Below are 18,835 nucleotides of genomic sequence, written 5' to 3' on the forward strand. Positions count from 1 at the left end.
GCATCCCTTGTGCCATGACCATTATAACACCGAGGAAGTGATAACCTCCCAAGGGGCCATGCTGCTCGGTACGAGGCCACCCAGGCTGCCCTCAGCTCTTTTCTGAAAGCTCTCCCCTTCTAATCCTTACGCCGAATTTGATGTTTATTTTCTCTTTTAAGACTTCACTGAAGTAAACGTTCTAAGAAATGCAGAATTAAAAGAACATCTTTCTGCTGAGCCTATGATGTAGTTGACGGGGGAAAAAAATAAAGGTGGAGAGAGGTGAGACTAGAGCTGGGCATTTGGTTGGGTGGAAAGGAACTGAGGGGCAAACAGACCCACCCGACAGGAGCATGTGGACGGAGACACCGAGACTGGTGAGGTCTGACCAGTGGGAGCACTTGGACAGAGCGCTGAGGGGGTGAGCAGGGAGGCTCAGGGTGCTAACAACCAAGACGAAAGCAAAGGAAGAGACTGGATCTACCCAGTTAGAATCCACAGAGTTCCCTTCGCAAGTCCCTTCATCAGGAAATACTGCCTTTTGAATGTTACCAGTACCATTAGGTGCGTCTTCTGAATTGACTTTTTCACCGTCTGGCTGCACTAGAACATCATCTGCTCATTTGCTCCCGTAGGAAAAGGGTCGCCTGTAGATGACTGATGTAAGTGACGGTCTAGTATAGCCTGCCTAAGAGTGCAATAAACATAAGTGAGGTTTGAAGTATCTTTAATTCTTTAAAAATCATCCCATCTTTGGAAATCTAGCAACAGGCTTGGTGTAATTTAAATTAAATTTTTTTGATAGACAAAGGAAGTTGTCATAAGTAGAATATGATTTAACAGATGCTGGCAGTTTTCCAAGAAACCTATTTTAGAAGTATTTACTCTAAAAGAATAGACTTCGCAGCAGTACTTATAATTTGGCAAACGTTTGATGGCAAACTCGATTTAACACTGGGGCTGCTTTAAGTCAATGAACACGTCGTTCAATAGTAGAAATGTCTGCATTATAGTTAGTATTGCAAAGTGTATATCTCTGTTTTTTTTCTTTCTAGATCCTGGTTAGATAATAATGGGAAAAGTGCTGTTAAAAAGCTGAAGAATAGTTTGCCACTTAGAAAAGAACTAGATCGTTTAAAAGATGAACTGTCCCATCAATTGCAGCTCTCAGATATCAGGTAATGAAGAAGAGAAAACCTAATTTAGAGATTACCTTTGGTAAAGGTTTCTAACAGTTAAATATTTGCATCTTTAATTATTGTGTTCACTAAATATTCAGTTATCTTTTTATGAAAGTAATCAAATGTTTATGTAAGAAAATCAATATGAATTTCTTGCTTAAAATAGTGAAGTAAAGTTTAGATACTGATATTTTTAGCATAATAGTTTTTTTTTAACATAATGGGCTTGTGAAAAATATACTTTTCCTATGCCCATAATGTATAAAAAATAATTATTTCCCAATCATGTAAGACTGGTACTTAAGTTTAAAAAGAGGAAGGGAGATAAAAAATAAATGTTGTATTCTTTTATTCTGTGTTATATAGCATGACTTTTTTTTTAATTGAGGTATAACTGACATATAACATTATATTAGTTCCAAGTGTTTTACATGATAATTCATTATTTGTATACATTGCAAAATGACCACCACAATAAGTCTAGTTGACATCTGTCACCATACATAGTTACAAAACAATTTTTTTCTTGTGATGAGAACTTTTAAGATCTACTCTTTAAGCAACTTTCAAAATGCAATACAGTATTATTACCTGTAGTCACTATAACGTGACTTTTTAAATGTTTTCATAAACTTAGAAATCACAGTTGTATAAAGATACATGCTGAATCTTTATCTATTATAAAAATAGATTTAACAGCTGTTACAACCCTAAGGAGGGGGTGGTGTGATTCAGTCATGGGACTCTGCATTACAAGAACCCTGAGGTATTGTCATCTGGTCTGGAGCTTAAACTTCTGTTACTCTTTGCTGTAGCCTGTTTTGTTGTTTTCAGCCATCATTATCAGGACTTTTTACTTAAATTGAACCAAATGACCATTTGGATATCATAACAGCACCTTTTTCCTGGGCTTGCAGAATACAGATAGTACTTATATGTTCTATTCTTATGTATTCAAATCATAGTTGTCCAAGATGATTCAAATTTCAGAGGAAAGTGTTTACACCTGGACTGTGTGGCATGTTTGGGTTTGTGCTGATAACTGCTGTCTTTTCATCACATCCAAGCTGTGATTAGAGGGGGCCCTTCCAATTCCATAATCTAGTAACATAGACTTCACTAACTAAAAACAAAATAATAAGATCCTTCTTACAGGTATATAAAAAAACAAATTAATATGCATGAAAATAACTTTTTCTAAATAAATTTTAAGAGATGTGAGAAGGCAGAATGGATCAGGAAAATGAAAGGATTTCTTAAACATAAAGAGAAATAAACATTATTTTACAATGTAATGGAGAGATTTCTCAGCTATGGTAAATATCAATAGCTATAACCCATATAAACAAAAGCTCTTCGAGGTTCTCAGTTTTTAGGAGTGCAAAGGGGTCCCGAGACCAAAACATTTAAGGACCATGGACGTGAGTGTCTCGGCTTACTGGGAAATTAACCAAGTCTCCAACGAAAGGAAGCATTGTGACTGATGACATTGTGTGTTAAAGGAATAATTTTGAAAGCCGATTTCACTTTATCAGAAATGACATTCATCAGAATTGGTGTTAGCATGACGAAGGAACCTAAGTTTTCTGAAAGCCTGTTGAGCGCCTTACTCCTTCACATGTTCATCCCCTATGATTTACACTACCTGTGCTGTAAGAAGTGTCCCCACTGGGCAAGCATGAAGAGAAACCTTAGGGAGACTAGAGGCAGTTTGTTGAAGGTCACAGAGCTAGTAAATCACAGAATTAGAATTCGAAGGTTGGTTTTCTGATACCACTTAATACCGATGCTCTTTACACATACACAGAAGTGCCTCTGTGACATCATGTGAATATCAAGTTCCATTTTGTCACTGAGGTGTAATAATGTTCATCTATAAAATGAGCAGATTACACGATGTCGTAAAAATCATTTTCTCTAGAATATGATAAAAAAAAATTCTGATAAACCAAACTGCAATTCCTAGTTGGAACTTAAATCTAAGACAACACTGTCATTAAACAACATAAAGAAGAAAAAGATCTTTGTCAAAGTTTTCCCCATTTCACCCTCTTATTTTAAGAGAAACAACGCAGTGTATTTGCTTGTTTTAAGTCTTTGGCTGAATATAGTGCTAAGATTTTTACCCTCTGGTAAACGATTCATTTCCCATTCGGCTGCTTCTTGAAAAATGAGTTAGTTTGGAAACATGTTGTGTGTCTCCTTGAGAAAGCAACTCCTCGGCTTTCACGGGAGTCAAGCAGTGGGGGCGAGTGTGTGCCTCCCTCTGGGGGGACACGGGTGTTAATGGGCTGTGTGCTCTGTTGGACCAGGTGGCAGAGGAGCTGGGGCATCGCCCACCGCTGCAGTCAGCTGCACAGTTTAGGCCGCTTAGCCCAGCAGAACTTGGAAAGCCTTAAAAATGCAAAAGGTAAACAATGTCCATTCACTTCCGAAATCCATATCCCTTAACGGCTCTACACATCTGTAAATTCTAGAGGAAAGCTAAGTGTTAAAAGTCTTTGTATTGATAGATGTGACTTTATATCAGCTGAATTTTAAAATCTGTTCCTTTGACTTAAACAGTGACATAAAATTAGGCTTTAAGCTTCTACCGAATTTAATCCTGAGTTGATACATGAAATTTACGTAATTATTTGCACAGTGCTGAAAGAATGAAGCCTCTCTGGACAGTGACCAAAGGTTTGTGCTTTATCATCAGGATGTACAATAATATTTACAGACCGGTCCGGGATGAGTGCAGTGGGCCATGTGATGCTGGGAACAATGGATGTCCATCATCACTGGACAAAAGTAAGAAAAAGCTTAAAAGCAAAAAAAAATCTCTAATTTGTTATCGACATACTTTTGTTTCAAACTATGCTAATATGTCAGTAAACTAAAAAAAATTTGAATCATCTGTTTGCAGATCAGATGCTTAATATTTTGTAGTTTAAATTGTTAGAGGACTGATTTTTAAGTCCGTTTTTATCTGGAAATTTTATAGTCTTTTCTGAAGCATAGGCTAAAGGCCTTCATTCTGTTGTTTTGTTTGTTTTGTTTTCAGCAGATTTACTGTGGTATAATTGACTTACAATAAACTGTACATATTTAGTGGGTATAATTTGATGAGATGTGACATATGTAAATACCCATGAAACCATTACCATAATCAGGATAGTGAACACATCCATCACCCACAAAAGAATGCTCATGTCCCTTGTAAACCCTCTCTTCCATCTACCACCCCCTACCCCAGCAACCACTGGTCTGCTTTCTGTCACTATAGATTAGTTTGTATTTCTAGAGTTTTATATAAGTGGAATCAGAGTATGTTGGGATTAGGATCTGATTTCTTTCATTTAGCATAATTTCAGATTCATCCATGCTATTGTGTGTATTTATTCCTTTTTATTTCCACGTAGTATTCCATCATATGGATATACCAGTTTGTTTATCCATTCACTTATGGATGGATGTTGGGTTATGTCAGCTTTTGGCTACTAGAAATAAAGCTGCTATGAACATTTATCTACAAAGTTTATATGGACATATATTTCCTTTTCTCTTGGATAAATACCTAAAAGTGGAATGGCCAGATATGTTAGGGTATTTTAACTTTTTAAGAAACTGCCAACACTTGGGCTTCCCTGGTGGCGCAGTGGTTGAGACTCCGCCTGCCAATGCAAGGGACACGGGTTCGTGCCCCGGTCCGGGAAGATCCCACATGCCGCGGAGCGGCTGGGCCCGTGAGCCATGGCCGCTGAGCCTGTGCGAGCCTGTGCTGCGCAACGGAAGAGGCCACAACTGTGAGAGGCCTGCGTAACGCAAAAAAAAAAAAAAACTGCCAACACTTGCTATGGTCATCTTTTTAATTTTAGCCACTCTAAGAGGTGTGTGGTTCTATCTCATTGTGGGTTTAATTTGCATTTCTCTAATGATGAATGGTGGTGAGCATCTTTTCATGTGCTCTTTTGCCATCCGTATATCTTCTTTGGTGAAATATCTGTTCAAATCAAATATCTGGTAGAAAATATTGGCAAACCACCTACCTGACAAAGTCCTTGTATCTAGATATATAAAGGACACTCAAAGCTCAACAGTAAAAAAATAAACAATTAGAAAATGGGCAAAGAACGTGAATAGATATGTCACAGAAAAGGACATACAGGTGCCGAATAAGCACATGAAAAACCATCGGGAAATGCAATGAGATGTCACTGCACACCTGTCAGAATGGCTAAACTGAAAAATAATGATACCACCAAATGCTGGCGAGGATGCAGAAAAACTGGATCACTCATGCATTCCTGTTGAGCATGTAAAATGGCACAGGCACCCTGGCAAAGCGTGTGGCAGTTTCTTATAGTAAACACGTGTTTATCATGGGGTTTGGCAGCTGCCCTCTTGGACATTTATACTAGAGAAACAAAACTGTACACAAATGTTCGTGACAGCAAAAAACTAGGAAGAACCCTAATACCCTCCAGTATTTGAATGGTGACGCAAACCTTGGCATATCGATGCAACAGAACTCCACTCGGTGGTAGGAAGGAATGAACTGCTGATACAGGCAACAGCTTGGGTGGCTCTCAAGGGCATTGTACAAAGTGAAAAAAGTCAATCTCACAAGAATACATGCTGTATGATTCCATTTATATAACATTCTTCAAATAATAAGATTATAGAAAGAACAGATTAGTGGTTGCAGGGGTCAGGGGGTGGGAGAGCAGAGGTGTCTGTGGCTATGGAAGTGCAGCAGAGGGGATCCTTGTGATGGAACTCTTCTATGTCTTGACTGTGGTCGTGTCACATGAATCTCTACGTGTGATAAATCTGCATATGATTAAATCCACACGAGTGCAAGTAAGACTGATGAAATCTGAACAAGGTTAGTGGACTGTAGCCATGTCCGTTTCCTGGTTGTGATTGTATATAGTTTCGCAAGATGTCACCATTGGAGAAACTGGGTGAAAGACGTGTGAATCTAAAGTTATCTCAAAATTAAAGGTGTTTAAAACGTAGCTACCATTTACACATGAATAACTCGTTGAGAAAAAAGTTGAAAAGTAGGTAGTTAAATTGTTTTTCAAAAAGTGTTAGAAGTATATTAGAAATACTTTGTGGAATTTTTATACTGCTATTGCTTTTATTATAGCAGAGTTTTTGATGCCTTTCAACTCCTCTAATATAACTGCAACTTTCTGCATAAAATCTGAGTCCGTAATGTAGGACACAGGTCCTTCCCCAACCCAGCGCCACCTGCCTCTTCAGCCTCGCCTCCTTCCACTTAGGCCACGTGTGCCACCCTCCAGCCACACCAAACTCCTTGTTTTTTTTTTTTTTTTTGCGGTATGCGGGCCTCTCACTGCTGTGGTCTCTCCCGCCGCGGAGCACAGGCTCCGGACGCGCAGGCCCAGCAGCCATGGCCCACGGGCCAAGCCGCTCCGCGGCATGTGGGATCCTCCCGGACCGGGGCACGAAGCCGTGTCCCCTGCATCGGCAGGCGGACCCTCAACCACTGCGCCACCAGGGAAGCCCAAACTCCTTGTTTTTGAACCTGCTTTGTCCCTATTGGTGCTTCCAGGTTTGCACATGCTTTTTTCTTCCCCTGAAACTTTCCCACATGCAGCCAACCTTCTCTATTCCTTTTTTTTTTTTCATTGAAATATAGTTGATTTACAATGTTGTATTAATTTCTGGTATACAGCAAAGTAATTCAGTTATACATACATATACATATTCTTTTTTATATTCTTTTCCATTATGGTTTATTACAGGATATTGAATATAGTTCCCTGTGCTATACAAGAGGACCTTGTATATCTATTTTATATATAGTAGTTTGTATCTGCTAATCCCAAACTCCTAATTTATTCCTCCCCCACCTCCTTCCCCCTTTGGTAACCATAAGTTTGTTTTCTATGTCTGTGAGTCTGTTTCTGCTTCGTAGATAAGTTCATTTCTGTCATATTTTAGATACCACATATATGTGATATCATATGGTATTTGTCTTTCTCTGTCTGACTGACTTCGCTTAGTTTGGTCATCTCTAGGTTCATCCATGTTGCTGCAGATAGCACTGTTTCATTCTTTTCTATGGCTGAGTAATATTCCATTGTATATATGGACCACATCTTCTTTATCCATCCGTCAATAGACATTTAGGTTGTTTCCATGTCCTGGCTATTGCGAATAGTGCCGCTATGAATATTGGGGTGCATGTATCTTTTCAAATTATAGTTTTGTCTGGATATATGCCCAGGAGTAGGATTTCTGGATCATATAGCAACTCTATTTTTAGTTTTTTAAGGAACCGCCATACTGTTCTCCATAGTGGCTGCAGCAACTTACATTCCCACCAACAGTGTAAGAGGGTTCCCTTTTCTCCACATGCTCTGCAGCATTTGGTATTTGTAGACTTTGATGATGGCCATTATGACCAATGTGAGGTGGTACCTCATTGTAGTTTGGACTTGCATTTCTTTAATAATTAGCAATGTGTCTAACCTTCTCTAAATCCTCTTTATCTCTTCATATTGATTACATTAGACGTCTTTAGAAACCTTTGCTTGACCCTCCAGTCCCTTCACCCTGATGCGGCACTAGGTACGCTGAATTCTGATTCTTGTTTTGTTTCCCTGCACCCTGACCATGAGCCCTGGCAAACAGGGACACAAATTCTTATAATCTCTATATTCCAAGGACCCAGTTTAGTACTTAAGTACATGATAGGTGCTCCATAATTGAATTTAGTTGAATTAAGGGAAATTCTGAAGGAATAGACTTTCTAATAGAATAGAAATTCTGAAAGAATAGACTTGGAATTGAAATATGTAGACTTTATTTCTAAAACCCTTCTTTATTATACCATTTAATCTTTCTAACCTAAGTTGAGATTCTTACCTGAATATTTAAATGTTAGTACTTAACACTTATTTTTATTTGGAACATATTTCTTTTCTTCTTCAATCTCTTCAATTCCTACCTAAAAGTTCCTAAGATTTACAGTGGTTTATTTTGAATATTAATATTTCCAGCACTCCATAGCTTTTTTCTTATTGCTTACTTGAACTTTCCTTCTAGGAAAATAATTTTCTTGTTAGAATTCCTCAATACCATTTATTGGAGTCCTAAACTTAGACTATTAAAGTACCATAGAACTAAATATTTCTTCCATTTTTTTTTTAAATACTGTAGCTTTTTGAAAGATTACCGAGTTATTTTGACCTGCAGAGGAGGCTGATGCTTCTGGAGGACCAAATAAGCTATCTTCTAGGTGGCATCCAAGTTGTTTATATCGAAGAATTACAGCCAGTGTTGACACTTGAAGAATATTACTCTCTTCTCGACGTGTTCTATAATAGACTCTTGAAAAGTCGAATACCTTTTCACCCTCGAAGTTTGCGTGGTTTGCAAATGATCCTTAACAGGCAAGTATCTAAAACAATTACTTTTATTCATTCAGTCAGATGGGCTGTGTGTGTCTATGCATGAAATTGTTTTGTATTTCCATGTGTGATTCTTAGGAATTAAAGAAAGGAATGTCACCACCTCTGTTGGCAACACTCTTTTAAACTTGAGAAAAGCCAACATGAGAGGATTGAAAGATTGAGTCCCTAGAACATTCTGTAAATATATTGCCACTTACAGGGCAAATCAGTCCTGTAGAAAACTTTATAGGGTTAAACTAATGTGAAATCAACAGTGTGCATATCAGGCACCGTGCTTGGTACTTAAATGCATTATCTCTTCAGCTCTCACAACCTCACCATGGAGTGGGTTACTACCCCCATCTTACAGATGAGGAAGGTCACAGGGCCAGGAAGGGTGTGGTCATCCTGATAGTGTGTCCCTTTGGGGACAGCAAAACTTCAAATCAATTCTGCTATACAGGAAGTCCACTACATATGAACCTTCAAGTTGCAAACTTTCAAAGATGCAAACGTGTGTTCACCTGTCCAATCTCATAAGTTAGTTCATGTGTCTGCTGTACATTGTCACATGCGTGCACCCTCTACAAGTGGTTGTGCTTTTGTGTACTTCACTGTACAGTACTGTAGAGAGTACAGTAGTAGAGTGTCTTTATTTCAAGTGTTTGTTTTTTATGTATTATTTGTGTGAAAAGTATTATAAACCTACTACAGTACAGTGCTATATAACCAAATTGTGTTAGTTGGCTAACTTGTTGGACTTATGAACAAATTGGACTTAGGAACGCACTCTCGGAACGGAACTTGTTCATATGTAGGGGACTTACTGTACCTTTAAGGTAGACTTTCTTGATGAGTTCCTTTCCATTAATCAGACTAAGAAAATCGTTTCTTTGGGGGTGGAATGGGGGTGGAGAGGTTGCTGATTTTTCCTTTTACATATGCTTTATTACAGTGACAGATATGCTCCAAGTTTGCACGAACTTGGGCATTTTAACATTCCTATCCTCTGCGATCCAGCAAACCTCCAGTGGTTTATTCTCACCAAAGCCCAACAGGCAAGAGAGAACATGAAAAGAAAAGAAGAGTGAGTGCTCTTAGCCCTCTTCCTGTCTTACCATTCCGTCTAATCGTTGAAAATATTCAGGTAGTCAGAACTCGTAAGTATGGGAAATTAAAACTGTATTGAACTTAGGATATCGACTGTATTAAGCTGTATGTCACTTAGGAGTAACATATTTATTTATTCCCCCGGTTGTGCCAGGGATTGGATGTGGCTGTTTTCTCAGTATAATAACCTCAGTTGCATTCCCACCATGTACCTCAATTTGAGAAGCAGCGCTTGTTAATATAAAAGTCAACTCAGGAGCAGAGTGAAAGATAAGAGTATCAGAAAGAAACTGTGCAGATGGAAAAGGGTGGCAACAAGGGGGGAAAACTCAGTTACTACTTGATTAATTAGAGTCTTCACTGTTTAAAATTTTGAAATCTGCTGAAGGAAACAAGCCTCGTCTGCACTGTCATTAAATTGAGAAGAAATCTTAAAGTGAAAAAGGTTTTTGGTTCATAAGCAGTGCTGTCTCTATGCCATTTGTATCTTTGAAGGAATCCTGTTATAGTCAGTAGTTTTGTAGGCAGTAAGATAGTGTTGATGATGTTTCATGGATCTACTATGAAGAAAGGGAGAGTATTATATTCAAAACAGGGTGGTTTTCCTAAAGATGTGGCCTAAGGAGGTTTGGCTAGCAAGATTCATTCATTCATGCAGCCGTCATTTGCTGTGACCGTTGTGGATCGGAAGCTGTGCAAGCCGCCACTGGTAGAAAGATGAAGGCCTGGTCCCCAGGCTCGCAGGAGACGCAGGTGCCCTCAGTGTCAGGGGTGGTGGACGGAGAGGGGTCATGCGTGAGAGGAGCCAAGGCTGATGCTCTGGAAAGGGAACAGGAAGCAGAGGCTGTGGCCGAGGAGGCCGAGGCTGACGTGTCCGGGGAGCAGGGTAAGGAGGGCGGGGGCAGGAGCCTGGTGGGTGGAGGACCGGGGTGATTGTCCGAGTGTGCTGCTGGGGCCCCCCTCTGGTTACTTACTTCTCTGGCCTCGCTGCCCGTTCTCTCCTCGACCTACACAAATTGCTTGTTTAAAAAGCCAAGGATGTGAAACAGAGAAAGGGTGGCCACGCAGGAGGGCTGTGGACACGATCCGTGTCCCAGGAGGTGATGGGGTCATTTTATGCATCAAATAAGTGAAGGAGTCACATATCTGTTTCACTTGTGGAACTGGTGACAGTTCCTGGCCAGATCCTATTGAACAAACAGCCTGCTTCTTGATTGGTTGGTGAGCATTTGTGTTTGTGTCGTTACCTTTTCTAACCGTAAGTTTGCTTTTGAACTCTATGAGTCTGTTTCTGTGTTGTTAATAAGTTCATTTGAATCACTTTTTCTTTAGATTCCACATGTAAGTGATATCATATTTGTCTTTCTCTGACTTCCTTCCTTCCCTTAGTATGATCATCTCTAGGTCAATCCATGTTTCTGCAAATGGCATTATTTTGTTCTTTTTTTTTTTTTTTTTTTTTTTTGGCGGTACGCGGGCCTCTCACTGTTGTGGCCTCTCCCGTTGCAGAGCACAGGCTCTGTACGCGCAGGCTCAGCGGCCATGGCTCACGGGCCCAGCCGCTCCGCAGCATGTGGGATCTTCCCGGACTGGGGCACGAACCCGTGTCCCCTGCATCGGCAGGCGGACCCTCAACCACTGTGCCACCAGGGAAGCCCTATTTTGTTCTTTTTAATGGATGAGTAATATTCCACTCTATGTATGTACCACATCTTCTTTGTCCATTCCTCTGTCTATGGACATTTAGCTTGCTTCCATGTCTTGCCTATTGTAAATAGTGTTGCAGTGAATGTTGGGGTGTATGTGGCTTTTCGAATTATGGTTTTTTGCAGATATTCGCCCCAGCAGTGGGATTGCCGGATCATATTATAATAGCTCTAGTGTTAGTTTTTTTAAGGAACCTTCATACTGTTCTCCATAGTGGCTGTTACTGATGTCCATTCCCACCAGTGACATAGGAGAGTTCCCTTTTCTCCGTGGCCTCGCCAGCATTTATTGTTTGTAAATGTTTTGATGATAGCCATTCCAACTGGTGCGAGGTGGTACCTCATGGTAGTTTTGCTTTGCATCTTTCTAATAATTAGCAATGTTCGACAGATGAATGGATAAAGAAGATGTAGCACATATATACAATGGAATACTCAGCCATAAAATACCAAAATTGAGTTATTTGAGTTATTTGTAGTGAGGTGGATGGACCTACAGTCTGTCATACAGAGTGAAGTAAGTCAGAAAGAGAAAAACAAATACCATATGCTAACACATATATATGGAATCTAAAAAAAAAAAAAAAAGGTTCTGAAGAACCTCGGGGCAGGACAGGAATAAAGATGCAGAGTAGAGAATGGACTTGAGGACACGGGGAGGGGGAAGGGTAAGCTGGGACGGACTGAGAGAGTGGCATGGACATATATACACTACCAAACGTAAAACAGCTAGCTAGTGGGAAGCAGCCGCATAGCACAGGGAGATCAGCTCTGTGCTTTGCGATGACCTAGAGGGGCGGGATAGGGAGGGTGGGAGGGAGACACAAGAGGGAGGGGATAAGGGGATATATGTATACATATAGCTGATTCACTTTATTATACAGCAGAGACTAACACAACATTGTACAGCAATTATATTCCAACAAAGATGTTAAAAAATAAAAATATTTTTTTAAAAGTTACCGATGTTGAGCATCTTTTCATGTGCCTTTTTTTTCAACAGTATAAAATTTACCTCTTGAAATTGGCTTCTTGAAAGTCTGCCCTGTTTGAATTCTTTTGCGATTACCAACCCCAGGACATTTCTTGAGGGCAGGTGTCATTTACAGCCCCCCCCCCCGCCCCCCCACCAGGCCTTGTGACAAATGCCCATCAGCACTGGTTTTTAACTTGTTTTTCTGGGAAATGGCCACAAGGCGGCAGGATTTCTTCATGCCAGCTCTGCTGCCTTGGGCACCCAGAACCTTAGGGAAACTCTTGTTTCTGGGTTGTAAATTAGAACACCCAAGGGCTTTTGTCTCACTGCCCCTTCCCCCTTACCCTTCACCACCAGACAATACCCAACCCCTGCAAAACCGCTCTGCTGAGTGTGCTGTCGTCCGGAGGCGGGGCGACTGTACAGACGGAGCTGGAGGTGGGAGCCCCCCCACTAGGAGACGTGGAGACCAGGTGACTTTTCAAATTCTTCCAGCCCAGAGAGTCCAGCATCCTTTGGGTGCAGTAGGCTTGGTTTAGCTGTAGGAGGGCCCACCTGGATCTGGAGGTTGTGGTTCCATCCAGAGGGGACCAGGCACTAGAGGGCCAAGGAGGGGCTCGTTTGCTGGCATATCCTCCCCAGCTCCCTCAGCCCCAGGACAGTCCAGCCTTGGGAACCAAGCCTGCTCAGGCTCTAGGGATGTGACACCTGTCCAGGTCTTAATATTCACAAGGCCTGCAGGGCTGTAAATAAATAACACCTATCCTCAAGAAATGTCCTGGGATAAGTAATCGAAAAAGAATTCAAATCAGTGCAGTATTTCAAGAAGCCAATTTCAAGAGGTAACATTATTCACACTGTTTTAAAAAAAAAAACAAAACATGACAAGATGCTCAACATCCCTAATTATCAGAGAAACGCAAATCAAAACTGCAACAAGGTCTCACCTTGCACAGGTCACAATGGCCATTACCCAAAAGTCTACAAACTATAGTAGCTGGAGAAGGTGCAGAGAAAAGGGAACCCTCCTAAGCTGCTGGTGGGAATGGAAACTGGTAACAGCTACTATGGAGAACATTATGGAGGTTTCTTTAAAAATTAAGAATAGAACTACCATATAAGCTGGCAATCCCACTCCTGGGCATATCTGGAGAAAACCATAATTTGAAAAGACACATGCACCCCAATGTTCACTGCAGCAGTACTTACTATAACCAAGACATGGAAGCCTCCTAAATGTCCATCAGCAGAGGAGTGGATAAAGAAGATGTGGTCCATATATACAGTGGAATATTACTCAGCCATAATAAAGAACGAAATAATGCCATTTGCAGCAACGTGGATGGACCTAGAGATGATCACACTCAGTGAAGTGAGTCAGACAGAGAAAGATAAATACAGTTATCACTCATGTGGAATTCATTTTTTAAAATGATGCAAATGAACTTACACAACAGAAACAGACTTAGACTTCAAAAACAAAGTTATGGTTACTCAAGGGGAACCATTGGGGGGGTGGGAATAAATCAGGAACTTAGGATTAACATACACACACTACTACATGTAAGATAGAAAAACAACAAGTACCTAGTGTATAGTACTGGGACCTCTACTGAATGTGATAATCTATATGAGAAAAGAATATATGTATATGTATAACTGAATCACTTTGCTTTACACCTGAAACTAACAATGTTGTAAATCAACTATACCCCAATAAAATCTTTAAAAAAATAAGCACTGAAGGATAAACCAGAAATTAATTAATTAATTGTAAGCCTCACCTGCCTTCCGTTGTGAGGCCTGAGGATCTTGCTACATCGTATCTGCTGCTTTTTCTGTTTTCGCACTGGGCATTCTATAGCTTTGAAATAGTGCCAGTAGATTCTTAAGGAAGGAAAATAAAAAGAAATAAAAATCAAATATTTTAGTTTTTGAGCGTTTCATCCACCAGATGCTGAGGTAAATCCAACCCCGTGATCCATCTTGATTCCTGTCCTGCTTCCTCATTCCCCACATCCGGGCCGGCAGACCTCTCAGCTCCACGTTCTCCGTCTCTCCAGAACCCCGCCCGTCTCGTGTCCCTTCCCGCTGCGCCCGGGTCTCAGCCTCCACCATCCTGTGATGCCCTGTCCCGTGTCCGCGCCTCCGCATGCACGCCCCCGCCCAGCGGATTCTCAGCCGAGCAGCCGGAGCGAGTGGTCCTTTGAGAGCCCGGATGTGCTCCTGCCTGCGAGGCCCTGCCGGCGGCCTCCTGAACTCGCCTCCTAAGACGCTGCCCTCACCCCTGCTGCTCCTGCCAGAGGAGCTTCTTACCTCCTCAAGGACACGCGCCCTGACCCTGCCTGGAGCCCTTCTCCCCCATGGCTTCAGGCTCCGCCCCTTCCCAGCCTCAGGTCTCAGCTCCCCTGCCACCCAGCAGCTTCCCCTCATCCCTCCCACCTGCCACCCATCTCCCTATGACACGCTGCTTTCCTTGTTCATTTACTGTCTGCCCGCCCCCCGCCCCAGATAGCATGTGAGCTTCATGAGGGCAGAGGCTTTGTCTCTTTCGTTCGCTCCAGTGCCGGGGTCGGGGCCTGGCACATGGGAGGCTTCAGTCAATACTCGCCGACTGGATCCACTGACGCTCATGCTTCCCTGGCCTCTTTCTGGCTCTGGGCTCCGGAGCCTTCATCCCTGTCCCCTCCAACACGGAGGGTAAAGAAACCATTTGCTGCTGGTCCCGTCCCGCCTGCCCCCTTGGCCTGGGCCCCCTACAGCCGTCTGCCCCGGCCCGGCTGAGTCTCCCCTCCCCGCTGCCTTCTCTCCTCTCCCTGCGCCGCGGTCCCTCCCTAGTCTGGCCGCCTGCATCGCAGCCACTCGGTGCTGGTTAGACAGCCTTCTTGCCTTAGATGAAGCCTGTTCTGACACAGTGGTTTTCAGACACTTTGAGCTGCATCTCTCTTTATAAAGTGGATTCTCAAGTGGAAACCCAATTGATAAAGAAAGATCAAGGTTGGCAGGTGCTCCAGTTGAAGAGGAAAGGAACTGGAGGCCGTCCATACCCACGAGGGCCCTCAGAGCACCTCTGCACCACCCTCGGCTTGCTGAGCCGTTTAAAGACCACTGTTCTAAGCTAACATCTGGGTCCTGTCCTTCCAGCCCCTGCACGACTTCTCCAGGTTGCCTGACTTTCAGCGCCTGTGTCTTACCCTTGGCGGGCAGAAGACAGAACCTGTGCCCTGGTGGGGAGGGCAGCCTCCTCCAGCCTCTGGTCCTGGGGTTTTTCAGGAATCTCCAGAAGTCGCTCCTGCCCGGGTCAGGGTTGGACTGTAGGGCCTCCTGAAGCTGCCGGTGGTGCTCTCAGCTTCCTGCTTTTCTCAGTCACCAACAGCTGCTCCCAGAGAAGGGATAAGAGGCTTTTGAATTATGCATTAATTAGACAACAAGGACCTATTGTAGAGCCCACGGAACCATACTCAATATTTTGTAGTAACCTATAAGGGAAAAGAATCTGACAAAGAGTAGATATATGTATGTATAACTGAACCACTTCTCTGTACGCCAGAAGCCAGCACAACATTGTAAATCAACTATACTTCAATTAAAAACATTTTTTAATTAGAAGTTAAACTTAAATAAAAAATAAAAATTTTTAAAAAGCCAAAAAAATTATTGTATTAATTATCTTTACCCCATTACTGGTAAAAAGATTTAACAAATACTTAGAGATACATGTGGTAATAATAGGTGCTACAAGATACCTATGGACAGTCTTCTGAGCGTATAATTTGGCCTTTGTGGATACCATTTTCAGTGTTGAGAGTAGGAAGTTATGGCCCAATATACAAAAATATTTTTTACATTTTATGTTCTTTTATTTGGTTATAGCTTGTGGCAATCAGATGTTTGTTTTCAACATAACAGGTTGAAAGTCATTGAAAATGAATTGATGCAGGCTTCCACGAAGAAATTTTCTCTGGAAAAGTTTTATAAGGAGCCCAGCGTTTCAAGTATACAAATGGTGGATTGTTGTAAGAGACTTCTAGAACAATCACTGCCTTATCTACAAGGGATGCACCTGTGCATTTCACATTTTTACTCTGTTATGCAGGATGGAGACCTTTGTATTCCTTGGAATTGGAAGAATGGAGAAGCCATTAAATAACACAGAAATCTGTATTATTTTTTAAAGAGATAAGAAACTGCTAAACTTATTTAAATCCACAATTTGATGTAACAGTATTACTGACATGTTACAAGAACAAAGTTTCTAACTGCTGCTTTAAAAGTAGACTTTTTAAAAATTAATTTCTATTAGGAAATTTGTTTTAAAAAGGTTTTATCTCCCAATCTTGTAGTGTTTCTTATCTGATTGGCAGGACTGGCTGAAAAGATGTTAGAAAGAAAGGATTCTACAGGGTGAAAGATTATATATATATGTATATATATATACACACACATATATATATATATTTTTTTTATGAGTGAATGTTGGTAAGTATAAACAGGTCTCGTTCAATATAGCTCTGGAGTTGCGGAACTCATTTCCACCTGTAACAGTTCAACATGTGACTTTATAGTTACATCACATGTATCGATACACACACCTGTATTTCACAGCCAATTATGGACAGTTTGAGTCCAAAACAGATGACTGATGGGTAGTAAAAATTCGTTAATCAAATTTTGCCTAGGGGCTTCCCTGGTGGCGCAGTGGTTGAGAGTCCGCCTGCCGATGCAGGGGACACGGGTTTGTGCCCCGGTCCAGGAGGATCCCACATGCCGCGGAGCGGCTGGGCCCGTGAGCCATGGCCGCTGAGCCTGTGCATCTGGAGCCTGTGCTCCACAACGGGAGAGGCCACAACAGTGAGAGGCCCGCGTATCGCAAAAAAAAAAAAAAATTTGCCTAAAGAGACAGTAGATGGGAAAAAGCAATTGAATTAATAAATGATATTGACATTATCATAAGCTGTCTGATACAGTTTGTTAAAGCATTTCCAGAATGCATTCCCTATGCATTAAGATAGCCTAACTGTTGATAGCCTATAACCAAGAGACAGTGAAGTTTTTTGAAACACTGAATGAGGTGATTCATTTGTTTCAAGGACAAACACTATCCAGAAAAATCCTTGTTTCTCAAAGAATTCCATCAAGTAGGGCCAAGTTTAAAATGATTCGGGCCGTTCAGGATCTTCCACCCCTCTCAACCCCGGTCTTCCAATGATTAGAACGCTGGTTAGAGCCCCTCTGAGTCACCCCCCGTCCATAGTTGTGTGGACTTTCCTGGACCCACCACCCAGCCCAGCCCCAAGCCCTATAGACAGACACAGGGCTTCTCTCTGTGGATATTTACCTTAGGATAATATTTTTAACCAGATCCAAAAACCTCTTCAGCTTGTTTCTCAAGAGGACAAGGTGAATCCAGGTTTGTAACAACATTTTTGAGGCTCTTACTGCTGAAGAAATAAGAAAGGATTTTTTTCCGTAGTGTGTTAGAAAGGAAAAGAGATGTTAAAAATGATTCTCGAAGCGTGGTGCGAGATTATTTGATTATTTGAATGATTATGATTATTTGAACGCTTTAAATTCAAATGTGTGTTTGAATAAGTATTGATTTGTAATTATTATAGTTTGTGCATATCACCCCTTTTAAGCTGTGCCCAACAACTGTACTTAATTTTTTTTTCTCATATAAAAATGTTGTTGCCTATAAGTTTTCCAGAGCCAAATGATGGGAGTGAAAAATTCTTTAGAGGTTACATAGGAAAATTTATTTGAGGGCATTCCCTGGAGGTCCAGTGGTTAGGAATCCACACTTTCACTGCCAAAGGTGAGGGTTCGATCCCTGGTTGGGGAACTAAGATCCCAAAAGCCATGCAGTGTGGCCAAAAAAATAATAATTTATGGAAAAATAGGTTTGGATTATGCCATTTCTAAAATCAACTAATATAGAATCCTCAGTAATATGTTTTGAATTGGACTTTGTCTCAGAACTAATTGTTACATAATAAGTAATACGCTAACCAGATAATTGTTTTCTCATTATTCATTTGTTAATAGTTTATAACTATTTCAACATAAAGGAATCTACAAAAAATTGGTGGCCTGTTTATGCCTGTTTGACTTCCTCTTCCAATCAAACATAAAAGTTCTGGAAAACTCTCTCCCACCACTGAAAACTAGGACAGGATGAGACCCCTCTAACCTCAAAGCCTTGGGTCAGAAATGATCTCCAGAGGGACCTGAGCTCCAGCCTCAGGCCAGAGCTCTCCCAAGGAAGAACCAGGCCATGAGCTTGCCTGGGGGCTGTACCCTCTGCCCAGGCTGTCCAGTCAGGGAGGCGTATGTCCAGAGCCACGTCTGTCCACAGGACAGGTCTCCCCAGGCCCTGCTTCCTCCTTTCTCTCTTCAAAGACTCTGCCTCCAGGCAGCCTCCCTGAGCTCATGAGAGGGGCTATGGGCCTTGAGGGGTGGACAGGTGGG

General features: G+C 41.6%; 1 protein-coding gene across 8 annotated transcripts in view; it reads left to right on the forward strand.

Moving 5' to 3' along the window:
• TCAIM (T cell activation inhibitor, mitochondrial) overlaps positions 1 to 18,835 on the forward strand; it is a 43,732-nt gene that overhangs the window by 19,872 nt on the left and 5,025 nt on the right. For 2 of the 8 annotated variants that reach the window (XM_033402077.2, XM_004277892.3), the window contains exons 6-11: positions 1,038 to 1,160; positions 3,476 to 3,573; positions 3,865 to 3,956; positions 8,343 to 8,575; positions 9,531 to 9,662; positions 16,277 to 18,734. In XM_033402077.2, coding sequence (XP_033257968.1) covers positions 1,038 to 1,160; positions 3,476 to 3,573; positions 3,865 to 3,956; positions 8,343 to 8,575; positions 9,531 to 9,662; positions 16,277 to 16,517 — 919 coding nt within the window. In that variant the 3' untranslated portion in view covers positions 16,518 to 18,734. The other 6 variants (XR_007469885.1, XR_004475748.2, XM_033402078.2 and 3 more) reach the window with 6 other exon arrangements.

This window comes from Orcinus orca, chromosome 10 (assembly GCF_937001465.1).
Source record: "Orcinus orca chromosome 10, mOrcOrc1.1, whole genome shotgun sequence".
Taxonomy (NCBI): Eukaryota; Metazoa; Chordata; class Mammalia; order Artiodactyla; family Delphinidae; genus Orcinus; species Orcinus orca.